At 45.1% G+C, this 20848-nt stretch overlaps 1 protein-coding gene across 1 annotated transcript in view; it reads left to right on the top strand.

Annotated features, from left to right (window-relative positions):
* The window catches only part of LOC144784026 (syntaxin-binding protein 4-like), a 1158996-nt gene that overhangs the window by 416065 nt on the left and 722083 nt on the right, over positions 1-20848 (top strand). The window contains exon 10 of the mRNA XM_078662726.1: positions 1847-1953. Coding sequence (XP_078518852.1) covers positions 1847-1953 — 107 coding nt within the window. The remainder of the gene's footprint in view (positions 1-1846; positions 1954-20848) is intronic.

Raw genomic sequence — 20848 nt, 5'->3', positions numbered from 1 at the left:
GATTATCTTGAATTAAGAAAGAAGAATGGATTGAGGAATGGGTTAGTGATCCTGTTTTGCTGAAATTAGTGGAGGACACTAGATCAGGTTAGCCAAATAAATGTGAACTAACTGCAAATCTGAGACATTATTGGGAAGTAAAAGGTGAACTGGCCGTTGAAGATAACATAGTAAGACTATGAGAAAAAGTAGTTCCCACAAATAGTTTAAAGAAGAAACTGGTCAATCTGTGCCATGAAGCACACGCTGGAATTTTTAAGACTAAACAAAAAGTACAAAAGTGGTTTTGGTGGCCTTGATTAGACTTGTTTGTGGAAAGAAGGGTGAGGGATTGTTTTGCCTGTGCCAATGCTGATAAATCCATAAGAACATTAAAACCAAGTATGTGTTAACCCATTGTTCTGCATGGTCCATGGGAAACCAAGGCTATAGCTATCATGGTTTCCATAGGAGAGAGACGAAAGTATTTGATTGCCTTGATTGATACATTTTCGAGATTACCTACCATTAACATTGTGGAAATGGTTGATTCTGATGCTATTTCAGGATTTTAGATGAGGTTTTCTTAATAAGGGCCTGGCCAGACAATGAATAAGTGACAATGGTGTGCAATTCATGTCTGGTAAGGCACATGATTATATTGCCAAGGTGAGGATTAAGCAATTAACCACATCTTTATATATTCACAATGGTAACTGAATAATAGAACGCTTCAACAGGGTAATTAAAAATGTGGTGTAATTGGCTGTGAAGAACAAGGAAGACTGGGAAGTTCAAGTGGTGAATCGCGTTTGGGCATACAGGAGTTATTCATGGGGCTTTGGGTATTTCACATTTTGAAGTTATGAGAGATAGGGAAGCAAAGACGAAGGCTAAATTTGAAAGGCTTTTACGTTCTGTCAAAACTAATATTTCCATGGAGGACATCAGTAGGAAAGTAGAGGATACTCATTTAAAATATGAGGAGCAATATTATTTGAAGACAAACACTAAGGATACCAACGTGGAAGTTTGCATGATGGTCAAGGTGAGGAAACTTTGGAAGGTTAAGATGGGTCAGGGCCGATTTACTGAACTTTTGAGAGTTGTTAAAGTGTTGCGTAATGCCCTCATGTTAAGTTTGGAATTTAAAAAGGATTGCTGTTAGTAACCATAAAATAGAAAGAAAAGAAGAGTCTGATAAGCAAGGATTAAGCGTAGACTGGGATGATGGTGAAGGAAGTGTAGAAGTAAGTAAGGAAGGTAATGAAGGAGATGTGAGTGCAGGAGGAGGACGTGCAGGAGAAGGAAGTGCTGACATGCAAGGTGTGGAAGAAAGTATGGAAAAAAGTGTAAGTAACAGCAGTACTGAGGAAAAGTGTGTGAAATCCACTGAGGTTAATGTTGAAACTTAGAAAGGTGGGAAACGACTGAGGAGCAAACCTAAATGGTTATCTGATTATGAATACGATGAAGTAAGTGAATAGATTTTTTTTAGCATAATAGCATAATAACATATATATTGTGTTATATATATTTTCTATAAACTTCTATTCTTAATGTGTAATTTAAGAATCCTGCAATTTTTATTCTTCTATTCGTATTTATTCCTAAAGGGGCAAGATGTGTTATGTTCTAATGTTATGTTCTAATGTTATGTTCTAATGTCATCCTTTAAATATGTTTGCTCGTGCCACTCCTTCATAACAGGGAATTCTAGATTGTTAAACAGAGAGATACTGAGGAGCCGGCCGAGCAAGAGGGCAGGAGAAGGTGTGCTGCTTCGTGCCTTCTTATTGATGTTCCAGTGAGGATTAGTAGTATTTTACTTTACAGTACTGCCATCCTTTTTTCTGTTATACTCCAGGATGGACGCCTGCGCCCCGGTGACCAGCTTATTGCCATCAACCGGGAGTCTCTGGTGGGCAGTACCAATGAGGAGGCCAAACGAGTCCTGGCAAAGAACCGGTTCCGGTAAGGAGTGTCTAACCATAAAGGGACTTTGAGTGGGGCACTGTAGAGGTGTGTAGTTGCACAAAATGGATGGTCATCTCCATGGAAACCTTAGCCATTCTGAACACATCCCTGTGGCCTGCAGATAGTGATGTGATAATACGCTGCGTTGCAAGGGCATGCGTTTACAATGTTATATATTTCGTTATCACTGCACACTAAGGTTTTGCTTGAAAGAGAAACTGTGTCTATATTATGGCAAGATCACTTGAACGGGGTTCAGCCAGTTGAAGCTTACTGTTTGTGACTGTGTTAAGGTAAAGGGTTTCAAATGTTAGAACATGCAGCCCTCCCTGGGCCCTGGCGTGCTGTGTGCTTTCCCCGGACTGCATTATTTACTTGCCTGGATATGCTCAGGGGTGACAAGCAGCATTCTACAAATTGACCTTACATTACATTATATTACTTGGCTAGCGCTGAAGATGTATTGCTACCAGGTAAAACACATCCTCAATGTTTTCACAAGATGACCAGTGGCCTCACAGTTAACATCCCCTGGTAACCTCCAAGTAGGTGCTTATTTGACATTTCCGCTTCAAATTTACCACTGGACTAAAAAGTAACATGGTATCTAAAAGAAACAGTAAGGTATTGATTCCTTACCTTAGAATTAACCCCAAGTGTTAGACTGGATCTTGAAAAGTTTTTCGTCAGCAGTACACCTGCGTGTCGGAAGGTGGCGCTGGTCGACACTGCATTTGTCGTTGGCGTCGTTGTTGCCGGAATGACGTTCCAGTAGCTACATAGACGACACCCTCGCGCTATGACGTCAGTTCCCTCTTTTCCGCGCCAGCAAGCACAGATCCGGAGAGAGCGGTGCCACCAATCACTTTTTGAATGACTTTTGTTGACATCGTTTTTGAGTCCATCGACTCCTGGTGCACGAGGGATGCCCGGCTTCAAGGTTTGCGGTTCCTGTAGCCAATTGATGTCAGTGACGGATCCACACCACGTGTGCCTATTCTGCCTGGAGCATGACCACGACCCCAAGTTGTGCTCCGACTGCCGGACCATAATTCTGAAGTCTTTTCGGGAGCGGTCCCGAAAGCTTCTCGAGGCCCGGCAGTCGGCTCCGCACCACTCAAGGTCTCAATCGCGTAGGAGGTCGAGGGACCGGTTGCGGAGCCACCATCATTCTTCTTCCAAGTCTTCACACTCGGGGTCAGGTAAGTCGAAGCACAAGTAGAAGTCGAAGAAGCATTGTCGCTCTTCGACTTCCCATCCGTTGGCCGACATGACGAGGGATGCAGGTGGTGCCCCTCCTGCAGCTCCGCATGGGTCCCCAGCCAACATTGACCCTGGCCTCCACCTCAATGTAAACACAGAGCCAGACTGGTGCCGACGGGTACTTTAGTGCCCCTGTTCTACCCTGGCTCTTTGAGACCAGATTTGCAGCCAGAGGAGGGTGAGGGGGACTGGGAGGGGCCTGGGGACCCTTTAAGTGACCAGTTAGGTAATGAATTGGACTGGAGAGAGGAGCTGGGGGAAGCCAGTGGTCTGGATACCTCACCAGTCCTTGGCATGTTGTCTCCTCCTCTCATGGGTCCGTAGGAGCGAGCGTCTTATGCAGTGATGTTGCATAGAGCAGCAAAGGCTCTTAGCTTTGAGCTACCCACGGTGGCAGATTTGACTAACCTCCAGACAGAGGTGCTTCAACCAGCAGCGATGTCTTCGGAGCCCTACTGCTGTTTAATGAAGCCCTAACAGACATCCTTTTGGGCACCTGGTCCAGGCCTAACACAGGGGCTCCTGTGGATAGGATGATTGCCCAACACAACAGCCCGCCCCGTCTAAGCCTCCACCTCCAAGGGCTCTTTTCCTACCGCTCAACCTGATAGGGAATTCAAAAAGCTGGACCATCTTGGGAAGAAGATGTTAACTTCCTCCACCTTGGGACTGTGGTCGGTAAACACTGCATGTCTGTCTGTTACACTGACTCCGTGTGGGATACGGTTGCGCAAGTGCTGCCTTAGTGCCCGGAGGAGGCCCGGGCCGTACTCTCTCGAGCAGTTGCTGAAGGGAGAGACACAGCGAAGTGTACCATCCGCTGTGGGCTGGATACCGCCGACTCACTAGGCAGGACGATTTCAACGTCGGTAGCCCTTTGACGCTATACCTGGTTGTGGTTGACTGGTTTCTCAGGGGATGTCCAATCCATCCTTATGGACATGCCTTTGATGGCCATCGCCTATTCGGTGACAAAGCAGACAGTGAACCAAATTGCTTTGAGGACTCTCGGGCTACAGCCAGGTCCTTGGACCTCTCCACCACCCGCTCTGCTCAGTCTGCTTTTTGTCCCTTTCATGGCTATGGAAGGGGTGCCCCGCCACGTCCCACCCAGAGCGCAGGCCAGCACAAGCTGTTCAGCCGATGCACGGCCGGGGGCGTGGGATCCACCACCGTGGATCTGGGGGCCAGCGGGCAGGCCAGTCCACCACAGCCCCATCTGCAGCAGCCTCAAAACTCTCCTAGTCTGACCCTTCAGGACCTCCAATTACCAGTGGGCGGCAGGATGTACCATCACCTCCCCCACTGGAACCCCACCTCGCGTCGGACAGGTGGGTTTTGCAAATAGAAAGCAACAAAACCTGAGGGTAGAGGCTGATTAGATCGGCACGCAACAAATGAATTGTGTCTGTTTGTTAATTCTAGTGCACGAAATCAGGGAGTACTCCCCTCTATACTCCCCAAAAAATAGGAACAAGTCCTCTAACACCATTCATAACAATTAGTTTCAGCACTGCATAAATAAGTATTAGCGTGATATATTAGTTCACAGCGGCAATGTCGCACAAAAAAACAATGTCCAATTCCAGGGTGTATTTTTCTTTATAAGATTTTCTTCTTTATTTTTCACAGATCCACTTTCTTTACATTCCACATTTCATAGCCTCCTAGCTAACGCGTTTCGTCTCCAACGAGACTTCTTCAGGGCTTAAGTGTATGGCATGTAATGTATTCCTTTTGAAGATCATAAGGTTCAGATCCAGTGGTCCTTTTTTACAACAAAAATTACGCTGACGACATCTGAGGTCGGTTACTATGCCAATTTGTGAAGTGCTTGATTAATATATATCCCAGAACCACTGGATCTGAACCTTATGCTCTTCAAAAGGAGTACATTACATGCCATACACTTAAGCCCTGAAGAAGTCTCGTTGGAGACGAAATGTGTTGGCTAGGAGGCTATGAAATATGGAATGTAAAGAAAGTGGATCTGTGGAAAATAAAGAAGAAAATCTTATAAAGAAAAATACACCCTGAAATTGGACATTGTTTTTTTGTGCGACATTGCTGCTGTGAACTGATATATCACGCTAATACTTATTTATGCAGTGCTGAAACTAATTGTTATGAAGGGTTTTGCAAATAGTCCAAAGGGGTACTCCCTCCCCTTCAAGACTTCCCCTCCATCAATTCCACCTCAGTACCATCGCATGTCGGAGGATCATCTGGCCCTTCTCCAACAGGAAGTTTCGGCACTCTTGTCCAAGGGAACCATCGAGCGTGTTCTTGTTCTAGAAGTAGATCATTGTTGATATTCCCACTACTGTCTGGTGCCCAATAAGGACAAAGGCCTGCGTCCTATCTAGGATCTCAGGGATGTCAACTACTTCCTCCAGATGGAGAAGTTCAAAATGTTGACACTTGCTTGGGTCCTGTCTGCCCTCGACTCTGGAGACTGGATGGTAGCATTGGACTTGCAGGACACTTATTTTCACATCCCTATCCTGCCTGCCCACTGGAGTTTCCTGCGGTTCATGGTAGGCCACGAGCATTTTCAGTTTACCGTGCTCCCCTTTGGCCTTACCAGCTCCCCTCGGGTGTTCACGAAAGTGATGGCGGTGGTCGCAGCTCATCTGCGCAGATCAGGCGTTCCAGTCTTCCCCTATCTTGCCGACTGGTTGTTGAAGCCTGGCTTGTCCTTGGCTGTCGTCTGCCACCTCCAGACTATGGCCGACCTCCTGCATTCGCTGGGGTTCTCCATCAACGTGCCAAAGTCACACCTGAGTCCCTCTCAGAAGCTCCTCTTCATTGTAGCGGTTCTCGACACAATGCAGTTTTGGGTTTATCATCCCTAACACAGAGTTCGGGATATTTGGTCTGTGATTCCGATCTTTCAGCCTCTATCCCGGGTTTCAGTCAAGATGACTCTCAGGCTACTGGGCCTAATGGTCTCCTGCATCCTGCTGGTGGACCATGCCAGATGGCATATGCGGGCTCTGCATTGGGACCTGAAGTTCCAGTGGGCACAACATCTGGGTAACCTGTATGATTGCGTCCAGATCTCGGAGGGCACTGCACACCAATTGAAGTGGTGGTTAATGATCCAGGATTGGGTCAATGGCAGATTCCTCTCCCTTCCCAAACCAGAATTCACAGTGGTGACCGATGCATCACTTCTGGGATGGAGTGGCCACATGGGGAGGCGGAGATCAGAGGCCTTTGGTCTCCGGTGTAGTCCGGGCTCCACATCAACCTTCTAACGCTTGGGCGATTTGTCTTGCACTCAAAGAATTCCTTCCCTCTGTCCGGGGAAGCGTAGTACAGGTGTTCACGGACAACACCACCGCCATTTGGTACTGCAACAAACAAGGCGGGGTGGGATTGTGGACGCTATGTCAGGAGGCCCTCTGCCTCTGTACATGGCTGTAACATCAGGGCATATCCCTGGTGGTTCAACACGTAGCATGTTCCCTGCACGCCAGGGCAGATGAACTCAGCTGCAGGTGCATGATTGATCATGAATGGCGTCTTCACTCGGAGGTGGTGCAAGTTCTCTCTCAAGAGTGGGGAGAGCCTTGGCTAGATCTATTCGCCACCGAAGAGAACGCTCAATCAGCAATTCTGCGCTTTGGAGTTTCTAAGGCGGGACTCACTAGGAGATGCTTTTCGTCGCGAGTGGAGTTGCGGTGTTCTATACGGTAGGAACTTCTGATGCAGCAGCAGGGGACAGTCCTCCCCCCAAACCTGTCCAGCCTCCACCTCCATGTGTGGAGATTGAGCGGTGGCAGTTGATGTCATTCGGTATACCTCCCGAAGTCCGTGATGTTATCTTGGCAGCCAGGCGTCACTACACTAAGACCTAATACACCTGCAGATAAAATAGGTTTGTGGCATGGTGCACAGCGAAGGCTGTGGATTCCCTTTCCACCTCTATTTCTGAGGTTCTCTTGTTCCTCCGTTCTTTGGCCCAGCAGGGCTCTGCTCATGGCACTCTAAAAGGGTACCTCTCAGCCATTTCAACCTTCCTTAGGCTTCTTGATCAGCCATTTCTTTTCAAGTCAATTGTTGGTAATCATTTCCTTAAAGGTATTACTCATCTTTTTCCTTCTGTTCCCTTCGTAGTGCCCCAGTGGGACTTAAACTTGGTTCTTACATATCTTATGTGCATTCCCTTTGAGCCAATACATAACTTTCCTCTCAGGCTTCTACCTTTGAAAACTGCCTTTCCGGTGGCCATCACCTCTGCGCGCAGGGTGAGTGAGCTACAAGCTCTTTCCTCAAAGCCTCCCTTTCAGGCTGTTCATTGGGACAGAACTAAACCTTCCTTTCTTCCCAAGGTGGTTACTTCTTTTCAAATTGGCCAAACCATCACTTTGCCCACCTTCTTTCTGCCTCCGCATCCTTCAAAAGAGGAAGAGAGGCTCCACCAACTGGATCCAAAACTGCGCTTTCCTTCTACTTGGATCGCACCAAACAAGTCCGGGTGGACGACCAGCTCTTTGTTGGTTACGTGGGCGCCAAGAAAGGTCGGGCCATACACAAACAGACCATCTCCATGGGCCATTCTGTACATCAAAGCTTGCTATTCTTTGGCAAAGAAGGAGCATCCAGTGGGATTGAGCGCCCATTCGATCTGATCGACGGCAGCTACCACTGCTTTGGGACGGGGAGTACCCCTTACTGGCATCTGTCAGGCAGCTACATGGGCATCGCTGCACACGTTCACCAAACACTACTGCCTGGGCAGCCAAGTCGGGAGAGACAGCTTCTTTGGCCGTTCTGTTCTCCAGGACTTTCTGGTGTGAGTTGAGTTTAGTTTGCAGTCCCACTTCTGGGGTTGGTATTGCTGTGGTATCTATTCTAAGGTACGGAATGTATAACTAACTAATTCTTTCAGATGAACAGGTTACTTAACTTTGGTAATGATATAACTGTAAGAAACATAGGTTAGTTATAGATTCCTTACCGCCCCACCCATCCTTCCCATTCTGCAAACTGACTTTTAGGGTAAAGGACTTCCTTTCAGGGCCCTAGTTTTGTGCACCATTGGTCAGTGTCTTGCATGGCTTTGCGCTTTTGGGGTGGAAAGTTGTGTACAGAACTGACGTCAGTGCAAGAGGTCGGCGTCTATGTAGATACCGTGATGTCATTCCGGCGACCATGACGCCAACCATGAACGTGGAGTCGACCAACACCATCTTCCAATGAGCAGGGGTAGTGATGACAAAAAACTTTCCGGATCCAGTCTGACTCCGGGGGTAATTCTATGGTAAGGAATCTATAACTAACCTATGTTTCTTACAGAGATATTGTTACCAAAGGTAAGTTACTTGTTCTACTAATCCAAGCATGGACACTGGGCCTCTTAGTTTGGTAGTTAAAAACAGTCACTAACTGGGTGAAGTGGGCCCCTTACTGCCTTGTGTCACGGTGTCATGCACCTGCTTCACTATTCATAGCTACGCACCTGACTCCAGGAAGGGGACAGAGTTAACTGGATTACAAGCTGGACACTGAGAGTTCCTTTAGACCCGGAAAATTACCTGGGGTTGGAATGGTTTCCCTTGTAATTATCAAGGGGATTTGTAATGGGAGGTTGGTTGTCCCTGGTAATTTCCCATTTTAACCAATCTCCAGGTGAAATGTACCAGATCTGCGATAAATTCACAGACCATGTAATTCTAATGGAGCTTGCAAAAGGATTTAGCAATCCTATTGGAATTAATGAAAAGTTCATGAATGAGATAGGGTCTGAAAAATTCCTAAAAGGTTCCCTGGACCAATTCATTGTCCCCATGTGACAGATAGTCTTAACTCTGACCAAGCATATGCTCTTGACATGTTTTTCTCATGTTTATTTAACAGCCTTCTCTACGCATTTCTAGTGAATGTTGGCACAAAGCATTCTTTCTGAATTTAAAGAGTATACCTATCTGATGATACCTCCATGAGTGAACAGATATACAGCCAGATTCATCAAACAAAAATCTGCTCGCAAAGGGCCAGATTCTGAGAATCCGGCCTTTTGCGAGTGGTATTTTTGCATTTGGGTTGCATCATCCCAAATGCAAAAATCGCTAATTAAGAATTCGCTAAATTGCTATTCTTTGCATTTAAGGAATCTCAAATTGAGATTCCTTAAATGCAATGCATGAAAGTGAAAAAAATAGCGAATTCGCTATTAGGGCACGCAAATTACCATGAAGTACAACTTCATGGTAATTTGCAAAAACTTTGAAAAATGCACTAAAGTGCATTTTTCAAAGTTTCATGTTGCGCACAGACATGCCCTAAGGGCATGTGTGTGCGCAACATATGTGCACACATCATTTTAGGGGTGCAACAGAGTGTCCTTTGGACACCCCTGAACCCTTGAAATCGCAATCTCAATTTGCGAATTGCGATTAGTAAATTGAGATTGTCTTCCCATTCATTCCTATGGGCCTCTAGGCCCATAGGAATGAATGGAGAGATATTCCTTAATTGTGACTCGCAATTTGCGAGTCGCAATTAAGGAAATATTAGAAATCGCTATTATTTTAGTGATTTCTTGATGCATAGCATTTTGCCATTCCTTAATAGCGATTCTGTATTTTTCGCTATTAAGGATTAGCAAAATGTGTTCTTGATGAATCTGGGGGTTAGTTACCATATGATCCTAATTTGTTTCCAGATTGTTGGGCACCAGATGCTACTCAATTAAAGCTAAAACAGCTCATATTTGTCGCCCAAAATGTCCCTCCTTGGACCCTAAACATCTTCTCAATTTTTCATAAAAAATTACCGTTGCCTGAAAGTGAAAAGATCTCTAATTTGTCAGGAAAGACACTTTGTTTCATCTGAATATGCGTTCAATTTGAAATGTTAATACAGAATTAACTGAGACCATAAATCTGTCAGCTTTCTTCCAAACAAGCTGCATGATGCCATATCGAGAATCTAGTTTACACGTAAACATGTTCTTCAATAGAACTACATATGCTTGTTGTTTGTAAATCGTTTCTTCTTCAGCAGCAGAATATTAAAAATATTCCTCTAGTCTTGTGTGCTAAATAGGCCCCTAATTTTACTAACAATCTTATTGCTTGAGATATCATACTGTAAGTAGTGGCATCTCTCTAAACCACTGGGCCTCAGAAGAAACCAACATTTTCTGGATCCAGCTCCAGAAAGTGAATCATGCTATATTATTAAAGGGCAACCTCATTTTTAACAGAAATTATGAGTAAAGAAAGAAAACACTCAATAAAAAGGCAAAAAAAATGCAATTCTCTATATTCTAAGATAGCTTCAAGTTCAAATAATCTTTATTTCAGTCATAGACCATAAAAGATACAAACATACAATCGATATAAAACATAATTATGACAATATTCATCAACATTAAAAAGAAATACTCAATTGGATATCATAAAAGCTAAAAACGTAGTTAAAAACGAAGTACAAAAGTTAAAAGGGTTAAAAAGAGGTACAACAAGGACAAATACTGAGCAAGCGAGACACATGTATCACACCTCAAGATGGGCTAGGGGTAACAGTTTCACCAGGAGATATTATTAATAAATGACCAGTGCCTGCGCCACAATGCGAGCAAGAAACGGGAGACTGAAAATACAACAGGCGGAGAAGTGTCACATTTCAGGATTCTAAATGTCTGAAGATAATGTTTGAACCCCAAATTTCTACCCAGTTGGACGAGCCAACGCTGCCTGTATACCACACGCTGGACATTCTAGGAGCTTAGATTGAGACCATTTATGGGAGAAAACCCTAAGTGGTAGTGTCTGAATTGTACATAGAGTTACCTCGCTACACTGGGCAAAATCATGTCCAAAAAGGGCTCCAATTTATATTCCCCTTTGATACTGAGAAATTCTATGGTGAAAAAACCCAGCGTAGAGTTACTAAGAATATCCGCCATCTGATGGTTACGATGGGGTTTCACCAGGTCAGCACGTGACATCTCTGCACAGGCAACTTCAGGGTTGCTCCAGAGCTCTAGAGTACCCAGTCTCATGCTCTCATTTTTTATGTAAGCAAACCACTAGAGTTCTTCTATCCCAAGTAGACCCATAAAGTCTTTAACTTCAGATCGAAAGTGCTTCAATTCTGGGGTAACCCGCAATCTGCGCCAATATGTTAGTGGACGTAAACCGACTTCTTCATCTATTGGTCTGATTCCTAAATCCATTCTCAAGGGAATAAGGGGAGTGCTGGCTGGGAGAGCCAATAAAGATCTTAAGAAACAATTTTCTGCCTTGAGAATATATTCAGTTGAAGAGTGCCCCCACAGTTCCGCCCCATAATTTATAGCTCCCCTAGCTTGCGCTTTGTAGATTTCAAGAATGGAGGCAACTGGTTTAGAGGGGGATTCCCTGTGCAGTTTTAAAACACCCCCCGAGGTCTGCGCCAGCCTGAGTTTGGCTTCAGCAAGCTGGGGGCCCACTTCATATTATCTGTGAGGGTGACACCCAAATATTCGAATACTGTTACCCTTTCCAGAGTGATGCCGTTTAAAGAAGGGTTGGGATGGGAGCTCTTAGGTGGATTACAGACCATATACTTTGTCTTTGGTGTATTAATTTCTAGCCCCCTTTTCTTACAGAAACTGGCAAAGCTGTCTAGTGCACACTGTATTCCTATCGGGGATTTTGACAATAAAAGGATATTATCGGCAAACATCGATGCCACTACCTGTTCGTTTCTTATTTTTGGGGCATCGATGTATTTGACGCCCCGTAAGGTGGATAATTAAGGCATTAATGAAAAGGCAGAAAAGGGTGGGGGCCAGGACACACCCCTGTCTGACTCCTCTTTGAACCGAAAACCTAGGTGTCAAAACACCCCTTTTACCACTCCTGACTTGTGCGAAGTTATTTAAGTGCAGTCTTTTGATAATATCAAGGAGGTAAGTAGGGATCCCCATATCCTCCAATACCACCCACAGGAGTTCCCGAGGTACCAGATCGAACGCCGTCTTAAGGTCAACAAAAATCATGTAGAGGCTGCCACCCTCTACTTTGACAGTTTTCCAATACAAAGGTTGTAATCTAAGAAGTTGGTCTACGGTGGATGTTTTTTCCCTAAATCCGCTTGGTATGGGCTCAATATCTCATGTTCCTCCATCCATGTCTGATCAGGGGTTAATTTGCGGGGATTATTGGAGAGCCCTTTTTAAACACTGGTACAATCTCGGCCCCCAGCCAGGATTCTGGTATAGGGGAACCCTGGAGTATGGCATTAAACATCAAGCAAAAGTATAGAATCTATACTACTGGTTGATCCCTAAATAGATGCCCGGGAATTTTATCAAGGCCCGGTGCTTTGCCCGCCGGAAGTCTCTTGATCGCACCCTCCACCTCCAATAGTGTTATCATTATACCTATATCAGTTTCCATTCTGGGCAATGTGGGAGCATGCGCAGGGCTGTATAAGAGACTCGTGTGTTCTACATGGGAGGTAGTCGGCACCATGGGAATAACCGTTTCAGTCGAATATAGCAGCCGGAAATGTTCGATCCACTTCTCAGGGGCAATATTCGGCTCCTCTGCCACCTGACCGTATCCACATCCAGTTCTCACTATTGCCCAGAATTCCTGCATATTCCTATTCCCCAGAGCACTTTTTATACTGTCCCATTTGGAGTTTTCCTATTGCTGTTTGGCCTCTAAAATAGCCTGCTTAAACTCCTGCCTCCTAAATTTAATTTGGGCCCTGTCATGTGCTTTGATTGACTCGATTAATAAGGACTTTGCCTTCTTACACTTCTGGTCGAACCACGATTGGGTCTTCTGATTCAGCCTGGGTTTGGTCACTATTGGGTTAAGTAAATCTGCTAGGTCCCGCGTGTAGTTTTTATATTTTATCCATCATCATTTCCTGTCCAAGTTCAATAAAAGCACTTATTTCCACAAATAACTCATTTTATCTGGGGATTGTTTTATCATAGGCATTTAAGCCTTCTTCTGTCATTAGAAAGAATCAAAACACTTTCCTTCCTAGTTTTTTCCCCTGGGGCGATGCCTGTCTCAGGAAGTCTTAAGTTAAGGGCCAGGGCATTATGGTCACTGTCATGACGTAAAAGAACCTCAAAATCGGTGACCCAAGACCATATACTTGTCTCTACCAAGGTATAATCTAACCTGGAGGACTGACCAATACGATTTAATGTTGCATTCCCATCCCGATCTAAGTGGGCACGTTAATTACAGGCTCTCAAAGAATGGGCCATAGTTATAGAATTTACTTGGAGAGCCAGTGGTGACCAAACCTTAATAGGAGCAATCTGAAGCTCGGGGATTGACCACTGCTCATCTTCTTCTCTAGTAAGTAGATTTCCAATGCCAGGTAAATGCTCATATTGACAGTTAAAATCCCCCTCAATAAACAGTCTACTCTCTCCAGAGACAGTGGAAATAAGGGTGTCCAGCAAAGCCAAAGTGGGGGATTCTTTCCCCAGCCTAACCGGGCGCGAATAGACATTAATAAAAGTCACCCTTAGATTAGACAGGAACTTGAGTGTGACACATTGGAGATCTATAGTTGGAGTATTTAATTGTGTCACCGTGCAGCCCAAATGGGATGCTACCAACATCAGTAATCCCCCATAAGGTCTGCCCCTTTCTCCTATAGATGCCGTATTGTTATAGGACGCAAAACCCAACCTTGCTATCTCTTCCCTGGCCCATGTCTCCTGGAGTAAGCAGACATCAAACTGGTCTATAAATAGCCCCCAGTCAGGGCAGGCTAATTTATTAGATAGGCCTGCCACATTCCATGACAAAACTTTGAGATTATTCTCCGTGGTTGACTCCCCCCCCCCCCCAGAAGGTCAGGGTGCACAGAGACTAGGGCGGCAGGGAAAATAGTACTATTTCCTCCACATACACTAGTAGATTTTTTCTCAGTGTGTAGCCCTATAGATTTATGGACAACCGTTGAGGGGGGTCCATCCATTTTAGATGATTCATCGGACTTCTTACAAAGAGGAATGTCCCGATTTTGTTTATCCAAACCCACCCCGCTACTGAATGTAAAATGTTGGTGGACCTGACTTGGATAGGGTGATACAACAGGGGCCCATAATCCAGATTTATCATGTTTAAAAACTGCAGGCCCTCCCAGTTAATCTACATCCTCCAGCGGCCCAAAGCGATTTGAGACCGGGATATTAAAGGAGGAAGAGTAGTGTGGATGGATTGCAGGGGTTTTTATAGGATTGCATTCGCCATCTGCCACAGTCCAAAGCAGTACAGGCTTCACCCATGCTTTGGGGGGAGGGATAGAAAAAATCCAACAAAAACACTCTGATGGCTGTTTGTTGTTCCGAGGGGTACGAATTTTGGGATACTAATCTGCATACAACCTCTGGGTGCTTAAAATTAACAATCACACAGTCCCCTGGTATTGTTTTTTTGTTGGACCCACCCAAGCCACCCTCCGTACCATCAGGATCTCACCAGCCCTATTATAAGGGAATTGTTGGTGTGTGGCCATCTAAAACAAGATCTTATTTCTAAGGTCTAGCAGTGATTCCTTCTGTCCATGCTTGAGTTCAGGAATTCCAGCCAAGACAATCACATATGGTACTGCCGCTGGAGGTAGGTTGATGGTTGGGAGGGGCAGTGTCTGAGTTTCTCTTAATGAGTGGCCACCACCTCCATACCCTTCAGTTGGTGTGTTGGCCACTACAGCATTGCTAATTGAGTTCGTCCCTGTACGCTGATTTTGCATTGGGGCCTCCCTCCCTGGGTACGGATTAGGTTCTATCACACCCTGGTGTCCTAATTGAGCTTGCCCATCTAGTACAGAAATACTCTTTTCTACAGCTTTGATATTGGTTACTGGCTTTGTGGTAAATAAATAAATAATACCTCTATTTTTGAATGCTTAAATGAATAACAGATAGCTCAATAAATAAGAGTCAAGATTCGAGGTAGTAGGAGTTTTGCAGGTTTAATACAGCATAAGGACAGGAACAGGACAACCTGCACAGGAATAGGATGGCAGGGCCCGGCAGCTGCCGGGGCAGGATCTGGGATGAGCGCGCTGGCTTTTAATAACAATACACGAACATATATACTAAAACAGTTGCATTACAGTACATAGGATAGGCGGAGCAGGGGGTGTGGTCAATAGCAGTCGCGAAAGACAAGGGTGAAAGTGGGTGTAACAGGGCGTATACATAGACATGTGATGCAAACGTAACAGAATATGTCATGAATGGGGCGGAGACATGGAGGGGGCTACCTAAGGAGCCGGAACCTCTGACCTAATGGTGCGCGCAAACTGGCAATGACGTGTTACTAGGAGAAGCTGGGGGCTACGAACTCTGTGCTAGGAGCAGAGACTGAAGTCTGGAGAGTCAGGGCGACATGTACCTAAGCAGTATCTAGTATCTGATGTTTTGAGAACATGTTGATATGAACTAAGAGTCAAGAGGGGAGAGGCTAACGGACTCTAAGACTGGAGCATGCATTATTCTACATGTAGTGCATGATGAAGAATATTAAATGACCATTAATACAGTATTTCTCTTACATGGAGACGGAAAGGCTAGACAATGACGGAAACTATTGATGCAGTTCAGTAGCTTAGGAATGCAGAGAAGGAGGACTGAACTGATAACTGGAATCATAACATACTCTTGGCAGACTCAGAGGCAGAGCCAGGCTGAGCCGGGCACTGCGAGGCAGGAAGTAAGTGAAGGGTCGAGGATACAGGTGGGGGCTGTATCGCTCCTCAGCGAGGCTTCAGGAGACAGGAGACAGGAGCTGAATCTGGTGTCCAGGCCCTTCTGAGGCCTAGAAACGGGGACTTTACAATGGAATAACGTGCACACTGAGAAACGTGGCAACGTAACTTTACATAGGCCTGATATTCGTAGTATTCACGAGAACTGGAAACTGACATACTAGAGGTGGACACAACTGTAATTGCGTCTTTAATCGGTACATAGGGAATACATATGCATATTAATCATGCACAGATAACATATGATGGAGGACTCGTAGGGACACAGAACATGGCAAAATTTACTTTTCCACATTCCCTCCTTGTCACTACGTTTCCATCAGGAAACATCAATATTCATGATACCATCTATCATTTCATACAGTATCATTTGCTCGTCTCGAATTATCCTGGAACGGGATTTAGAACGGGGCTTGGGACTAGGAATACAAGAGGTAGCACAAATGCCGCAAATCGCAGGGCCACATTGTATACAGAGGCAGCAGCTGAATATGATCGCTACTGCAATACCTAGAAATGACAATACTTTCCATCCCCAGGCGGAAACTATGTTCCAGAACCAACCGGACCACGTCCAGGTGCCTGGATCTTGGTGTAACAGATGGGCAATTTTATGGAGTCTGGTTATAGCTGAATAAACAGACGGCGCGTTATTTGGAATGAAAATGCAGCAACTAGATCCGATGACTCTACAGGCCCCGCCCCTATCGGCCAATATGACGTCAAGGACGAGACGATTCTGTAAAACGACAAATCTCATAGCAGATTGCTCTTCAGTTAAGTTACCTAGGGCAGAGGCAGTCTCATTGACTACTGCTTCAAGGGTTCTGGTTAACCTACGGATTAGCTTACTATTCTGGATAGGTCCTATAAAGAAAAAGAAACCTCTGTTGAAATCTGTATATTGTTCTAGAGCAGTTTCAGTATAATCGACAATCGGGGACTCGACCTCCCTTTTATGTCTAATGTGTACTAGATGTGTGTTTCTGTGATAATCAGATGGGGCTAGGAAAACTGGTGGCAGTAGGAAGGCAATGTAACAGGTTCCCTCCCAATCGAGGGGCAGACGAACATATGCGGTCTGACCACAAATAAAATAAGAATGACGTGAAGCTTTGAAAATAGATTTCCCACTGTCACTATATTTGACAATAGTAGTACAATCGCTGTGTCCTACATGTACGGAACCATTATTTCTAACACATAATTCGCCTTTGACTGGTAGTACTGAAATAGCAGGTAAGTCTGGAGTGGAATCAGACTGAACATTCAGGACCATGAAATTCGAAGAATAATTACCTAAATTGTAAACTTCGTTTTCTAGATCTAACCCTGTTCTGTGGGGAAGACCTTGCTTGTCTGGGAAACATGTACTGTTAAGAAAAGACATATCTGTTGAGGATGACGTTAACGTGGACCATGCTCCACACGAACCATTATGTGAAAATGGATAAGGAAAGAGTGGCAGAACTCCCTTCGGTGTCTGGAAAGGGGGGAGTCGACCACACACCCAACAATTAGTAGCATTGCTGGTCTGGTGTGAATAATGTAACATGCGGATGAAAGAGTTATTACGCATAGCGAGGCGGTAAGAGAGTTCATGAGGAGGTAGATCACTAAACGTGTGCTCTACTGTAGCATTGGAAGACTTATTTACATGAGAAACTGGAAAATACAGATAAAATGCATAACTGGTGCAGGAAATCATAATGCTGAGAAATAATATGAAACATAGGAAAACGATACATCGGATTGAGTTTTGACTAACTCTCTCACTATGGGGGTCTATTTTATACATGTCAGAAACCGGTCTAACCGTTTCACCTAGGGGAGGACTTAGACAATCAAACTGGCTGACTTATTTTACTAGACCTTAACTTGAGTTTATACTCCTGTTGCGGAGTTTTCTCTAACAGGGAAGGGTTCGTAGCAATGTCTTTTGCGGGACAGTCCTTAAGAATAGTACTTTGGCAGTCCTTTGAATCCTGGGCAATGTTCTTTGAGACTGGCTTCAATCCATAAAATTTCTTTATATGCGAAAGATGCACCCAGCCTTTGCGTCCCTCCAACTTCACGGCTGTACGGGTGGCAAGGAGGACCTGTCGGGGCTTCTTCCAGCGAGGCTCTAGCGGACTTGAGCGATCGAAATTCCGGACAAGAACCATGGATCCTGGAACAATTTAATGCGGTGCCACCTCGGTATTGTCTGGAAATGCGGCAGCAACCTGTGAACGACAAGAGTTGAGGGCAGACATCAAGGAAGCTAGGTAATCTGTCAGCATATTACTTGAAACATCGGTAATACTTCGGGGTCTAGGTGTACCCCACATATTTGGGGGGCGGCCGAAAACGACCTCATACGGGGACAGACCTGATCTGGAATGTGCGACCATGCGCATGTAAAACAGAGCAACTGGCAGAGCTACTAGCCAGTCCACACCTTTCTCTTGACAAACTTTTGCGATACGGATTTTCAAAGTCTGGTTATGTCTCTCTACGAGACCGGCTGCTTCAGGATGGCGTACACAATGGAACTTCCACTGGTACCCTAACAAAAGGGACACATGTTTCATGAGTTCAGATGAGAATGGCTGGCCGTTATCAGAATATACGACTCTAGGGAGTCCATAACGGGGAAAGAACTCACGAACCAACTGCTTGGCAGTGGTCGCGGCTGTGTAATCTGGAACTGGATATGCCTCCGTCCACCTGGACAAAGCGCATACAACTACAAGGACATACTTGAAACCTCGACATCGCTCCATCTGAATGTAATCCATCTGGAGGACTTCAAAAGGGTGGTCAGGAGGCTGGAATCCACCTTGTTCCACCGGGACACTTTTACCTGGGTTGAACTGGCAACATATCATACAGGTACGGGCTTTCTGCTTGGCTGCAGCTCGTAAATGCTTGTTGAACCAAATGTTCTGGATACTGTCTAACATGGCTTTTTCTCCTAAATGTGCTGGACTATGTGCGGTATTAATAATGACTTGAACCATAGAGTCGGGGAGAAACTATGTGGTTCTACCCTTCGTTACCCATCCTTGATCTGTCTGGACCCCTCCTTGTTCGGACCATTTCTTGATTTCATCGGGAGTAGCATGTAACTGGATATCTATGACATCTTGAGTAGGGTCCTTAACTGTCATACATGTAGTCAGATCTGGAGTGTGTGTCGGTGTCTTATTTACTGGAATGTCTGGTGTCTGAGCTGTAAGCTTGGCTGTGCGATCTGCTAGATCATTACCCTGGGAAATAATGTCAGTAACTTTCGTATGTGCTTTGCACTTCATGATAGCGATAGATGTCGGTAAATGTATGGCATCTAACAGAGCCTGAATAAGGAGACCATGCTGAATCTTGGTTCCATGAGAAGTCATGAAACCTCTCTCTTGCCAGAGCACTCCGAAGTCGTGTACAACTCCAAATGCGTAACGTGAATCGGTGTAAACATTAACTTTCAGGTTCTTGGCGTGTATGCAGGCTTGAGTCAGAGCAACTAGCTCCGCTGCTTGAGCAGACAGGGTGTCAATGCGGTGTGTTTCAATAACTTCAGTGTCGGTAGTCACTGCATACGCGGCGACTAGTTCTCCTGTACTTGTTCTCATACATGAACCATCCACATAAAGTGTCAGGTCTGGATCTGGTAATGGAATATCTGTCAGATCTTGTCTTGGCTTTGTCATGATGTTAACTATTTCCACACAGTCGTGTGTGGCAGAATTCGAAGTAACTGATGGTAATAGTGTAGCAGGATTTAAAACGTTGCAGCGTCTGATTTCTATGTGTGGCTGGAACAGTGTCAATTCATAACCTGTTAAACGTGCAATTGTCAGGTGCTGAGTTTGTGTTCGGTTTAAAAGAACTTCCACGGAGTGTGGAACCTGTACTGTCAGGGAGTGTCCTAATACTATGGAATCACTTTGTCTGATAGCTAGTGCTGTGGCTGCAACTGACTTGAGGCACGCAGGCAGAGCCTGGGCTACAGGATCTAATGTGCTCGAAAAATAAGCACAGGGCTTATATTGTCCTGCTTGATCTTGTGTGAGGACAGATAATGCTGTACCTTCGCGTTCAGTGACGAAAAGTGTAAAAGACTTACTGTAGTTCAGTGTTGCTAGAACTGGAGCTTGACATAGGGCTTTCTTTAACTCATTGAAACTAAGTGTATGTTCAGATGTCCAAGGGAGGACAGTCGATACGGCTGCCTCCTGTGTCGTTAACTGTATCAGTGGCTTGGCTAGAAATGCATACTGAGGAATCCATTGTCTGCAATAAGAAGTAAGGCCGATAAAAGCACGTACCTCCTTCTGGGTCTTGGGCTGAGGAAGACTCGCTATTAACTGAATACGGTCTGGTGTCAACTGCCTACCCCTCTTGGACAGTAAGTGTCCTAAGTAGACCACTTGCTGGACACAGAATTGAAGCTTAGAAGGGGACACCTTGTGTCCCATCTCGGCTAGGAAATACAAGACTGTAAGGGATGCTCGCTCGCAAGCACATTCAGAACGGGCTGTGATCAGTAGATCATCGACGTACTGGAGCAGGGCAGTGTCAGTTGGCATGTGAATGTTGTCTAGTTGTCTCTTGAGTGCTTGACTGTAAATACTAGGACTTTCTATGAAACCTTGAGGAGCGCGTGTGAACATATAGCTCCTTCCGTTTAAACAAAATCCGAAAAGGAACTGGCTGTCTGGATGAATGGGGACACTGAAAAATGCGTTCTTGAGGTCTATGACAGTAAAGAATGAAGCTTCTGAATCAATGGCTGTCAACAGGGAAGAGATATCTGGGACGACTGGATACTGGGGAATAATACATTTATTAAGTTCTCGGAGATCAATCACTAATCGATATACTGGAGGTGCATTCG

This window comes from Lissotriton helveticus, chromosome 10 (genome assembly GCF_964261635.1).
Source record: "Lissotriton helveticus chromosome 10, aLisHel1.1, whole genome shotgun sequence".
Lineage (NCBI taxonomy): Eukaryota > Metazoa > Chordata > Amphibia > Caudata > Salamandridae > Lissotriton > Lissotriton helveticus.
This window is presented reverse-complemented; position numbering and strand designations above follow the sequence as displayed.